Source organism: Myotis davidii, unplaced genomic scaffold (assembly GCF_000327345.1).
Source record: "Myotis davidii unplaced genomic scaffold, ASM32734v1 scaffold226, whole genome shotgun sequence".
NCBI lineage: Eukaryota > Metazoa > Chordata > Mammalia > Chiroptera > Vespertilionidae > Myotis > Myotis davidii.
The window spans coordinates 1,067,268-1,071,297 of record NW_006297224.1 but is presented as its reverse complement, the minus strand read 5'-3'; the positions used below and the strand labels follow the sequence as shown (position 1 = coordinate 1,071,297).

The 4,030-nt window shown below is 42.0% G+C and overlaps 1 protein-coding gene across 1 annotated transcript in view; it reads right to left on the bottom strand.

Annotated features, from left to right (window-relative positions):
• MANBA (mannosidase beta) overlaps positions 1-4,030 on the bottom strand; it is a 113,784-nt gene that overhangs the window by 29,877 nt on the left and 79,877 nt on the right. Inside the window, exon 13 of the mRNA XM_015569985.1 lies at positions 985-1,203. Within this exon, the coding sequence (XP_015425471.1) occupies positions 985-1,203 (219 nt within the window). The remainder of the gene's footprint in view (positions 1-984; positions 1,204-4,030) is intronic.

The window sequence follows — 4,030 nt, the reverse complement described above, 5'->3', positions numbered from 1 at the left end:
TTGTACACCTATGGATGAGGACAGTGGGGGTTGTAAGGGCAGGCGGTAGGGTAGGAACTGGGTGGAGGGGAGCTATTTGGAGAAAAAGAAAAACAACTGTAATAATCTGAACAATAAAGATTTATTTAAAAAAAGAAAAGAAAGGTGCATTTGGATATGGTATCTGAATACATCAGGTAGTCATTGAGGGGTGGCAGCTAAGACAGGGTGGGGTGAAGTCTGAATAAGAAGTGGAGAACTGAGGACAGAGCGTGAAATCTGCTCTTTCAGAAAGTCTGGCCACATCGGGAGCTGAGAAATAGGGTGATACCTAGAAGGAGATGGGGTTGGGTCAAGAGAGCTTTGCTTTTTTATAAAACAGTATTGAATGTCAACTGTAATTGAAAAATAAAAATAAAATAGGAACTTGAAAAAAATAAAGTAAATAAAAGAAAATAACACATATAACTCTAAAACTGAATCCATCTGTGAAACTGAATCATTAGGAACAGAGAAAGTGAAATGCCATACTGATAATCAAATACACAAACACGAAGAAAAAGGAGGAGGAAGAAGAGGAGGAAATAGGAAATGAAAGAGGAAAGAAAAGAAGTGAATGACCTGATGTGATAACGTTAGACAAAGACTTATTTATCACATTCATGTCTCTTAATGTGATAAACTTTCCAGTTCTGAATATCTGTAAATAAATTTTTAAGTTGTATGACATATAGAAGTAGCAAGTGGGAGTTATTTTCATGTGTAATAATAAGTCAGGCTTAAGCAGCTACTGGCTCCCATTTTACAATTAAAAGCAATATGGAAAAGCTACCCCCAAAATGATGACTACAAGAGGTTAAAGAAAATAAAAGTTATCTTCTATTATCCTCTTCCTAAAATGTGATTTAAAATAAATAGATTTCATTTAGTTTTCTGAACCACTATTGAAATGACACATGCCCTAGCCCACCATTCTGAGCCACTGGGAAATCAAAGATGGCTTACCTTTTCTAACGTACTGAAGGAAGGCCAGGACTGATATCCATATTCAGATGCAAATCGAGCTTTTGGGAAAATGTTCCAATCCCAGCAATCCCTGGTATAGTCATAAAAATGTACGTCCCCAAAATTATTGTTATATGGGTCGGCAGAGAGCCAGCCTTCTGCAATGGATTGGACCCCATTTGTAGGACTGGAAGTGATAAAAGGACGAGTCTTGTCTGCCTGAGTTCAGAAACAAAATGGTTTAAAGGATAAGGTACAATTTACTTCTTCAAATATACTATCAAGACCCAGAAATGCAAGCAGCTAATAGCAAAGTAATAGAACCACTTACCTTCTTCCACATTAAACAACCCCCAGCACCTCTCTACTATTTGCCAATCCTTTCTATCTATATATATAAAAGCCTAAGCAACCAGTCGCTATGACGTGCACTGACCACCAGGAGGCAGACGCTCAACGCAGGAGTGTCCCCCTGGTGGTCAGTGCGCTCCCACAGCCAGAGCGCTCCTAAGCTGACCGGATGAGCGGGATCTGCTCCTCCCCTGATCCCCACAGGCCACAACAAGGGCCTCTAGTCCTTTCATAATTGGCACTTAGCTTGTTCCTCACAGCAGGTGTTCCTAATCTTTTTCTATCATGTCTTCCCCAACCTTACCTTCTGCCTTGATGGGTAATGTACAGGTTAGTGCAGAATCTCAACCTTGGCACTAATGACATTTGGGGCCTGATAATTTGTGTGTGTGTGTGTGTGTGTGTGTGTGTGTGTGTGTGTGTGTTGGGGGTGTCCTATGCATTCTAGCATGTCTAGTAGCATTCCAGGCTTCTACCCACTAGATGCCAGTAGTACCTTCCTCCCCGACCACCAAAAAAAAAGATCAATAATGTTGCCAAATGTCTGTCCCCTGTCCCTTGGGGACAAAAATCACCTCCACTTGAGAAACACTAGTCTAGCGGTTAAGAATAGAGGCTACTGAGTCAGGTGGGACCTAAGTTTAAATCCTAAATCAGAACCTTATTGGTTTTGGATAGGTGTAAGCCTCAGTAGCCTATCTGTAAAATGGGGATAACAGTACCTCCTTCATAGGGCTATCGTGAATGGTAAGGAACTTATGTGTGGAAGAGGTAGCTAAGTGTCCACCAAAATCCATGTTCCCATTAACAAAACATATAGAATTGTCCCCAGGAAGTGGCTTCCTAGCTTCTGCACCTCTGCGGGGCCAGGTGCCTTGTTCTCATCCTCTTCCCCCATGTGCAGGGCCTAGGACAGTGATGGGGAACCTATGATATGGCATGTCAGAGGTGACACGCGAACTCATTTTTTTGGTTGATTTTTCTTTGTTAAATGGCATTTAAATATATAAAATAAATATCAAAAATATAAACCTTCGTTTTATTGTGGTTGCAAATATCAAAACATTTCTATATGTGATACGGCACCAGAGTTAAGTTAGGGTTTTTCAAAATGCTGACACGCCGAGCTCAAAAGGTTCGTCATCACTGGCCTAGGAGATGGCAGAGCTAGAAGGTGGAAAGAGCCTGTGTCTCGGAAAGGAGGACAGCTGCCTGTCTGTCAGGAGCAGCCAGTAGTAGAGTTACTGAGTAAGAAATGTTTATTATGCAAACTAGTGCAACTCTGCCAGCAGCCAGCAAATACATACTTAATGTAGTGCCCAGCACACAGGGAGAACGCAAAAGGTTTTGGTTATTATCACCTCAACAGATGAACTCACTTCCTATCGCGCTGAGAAGAATCATTCATTTAGCAAGTATGTATCAAGTGTCGATTGAGTTTCGGGCATTTTGCCGCAATGCTAAAATAGAGAAAACCTGTGACGTTGTCCAGTATTAATACATCAAATCTCTAGAGTGCTGGCGATGGGCCAGGCATGCAGCTTTATGTATGGAAGAGTCAGCAGGGAACAGGACAGACATCTGGTTGACCTCTTAAAAGAATAGATTGAAATCTAGTGGTGAAACCAGATGCTGAACAAGTGTGGGGTAAAAGTGATGAATGTTTTGAAGGAAAAGTATAGGGCTCTTTGGAAACAAAATATATTATAGAAGGCCACTGAGGCCTCCCTGAGAAATAGATTATCAGAAAATAGTTTTTTCCATTAAGTTTCACTTTTTTTGTTATATCCATTTTTTCTTGTTTCTCTTCTGTCATAGAAAAAAAACAACAACACTCTTATTTCTTTTCTTTACCAGCCTTCCTGTCTGTGTTCTGGCCATATTTTGTTTTTTTTTTTACTCTGGAACTATAGCCAATCAACTATCCTCCAGTCTTTAAAGAAATCTCTGTCTACTGCCCCCTTCCCTCAGCCTAAGGATTCCTCTCATCCTGACCAACAGTTCCCTCTGTCCCCTGCAGTCCAGCAGATTTCTTTACACCAACTCACTCCTCAGCCCCTAAGTTCTCCATCATTCCACTTAATTAAAATTGTTTTTGGTTTTCGTTTGGTTTTTCAAAAACTATCCATGGACTTCTACTTACCAAATAAAGCAAAAACCCCACACCCATCCCTCTCTGGTTTACCACCCACTGTTTCTGAAGTTCTCTCCACCCTGGGGCTCATTCACTACTCTTTCACCTTCTGGTTCCCCCAGACCTTTCTGATTCTTCTTTCCCCAGTTCCCCTCTCCTTCTCCGAGGGACAGAGCTCTCTCTTCAGCCTCTCCTTGTCAGTCCCCTCTCCCAAGTCATTCCTTATTTTTTTTTACAGTGTAAAATTTTTATATTTAGAATCAGGCAGCTGGCCTCAGTTTAGATGATTCCAATTTTGTTGGCAACATCCAAAGCATCGTCGTCAGGAGCCAGTCGAACATATGCCTTCTTCCCGCCATCAGGCCTGATGAGGGTGCTGCCCTTGGCCACGTCAATGTCATAGGGCTTCTTCACAGCCTGCTGGATCTGGTGCTTGTTGGCCTGGACATCCACAATGAACACCAGTGTATTATTATCTTCCATCTTCTTCATGGCTGACCCGGTAGTCAGGGGGAATGTGATGATGGCGTAGTGGGCAAACTTGCTTCTCCTGGGTGCTCT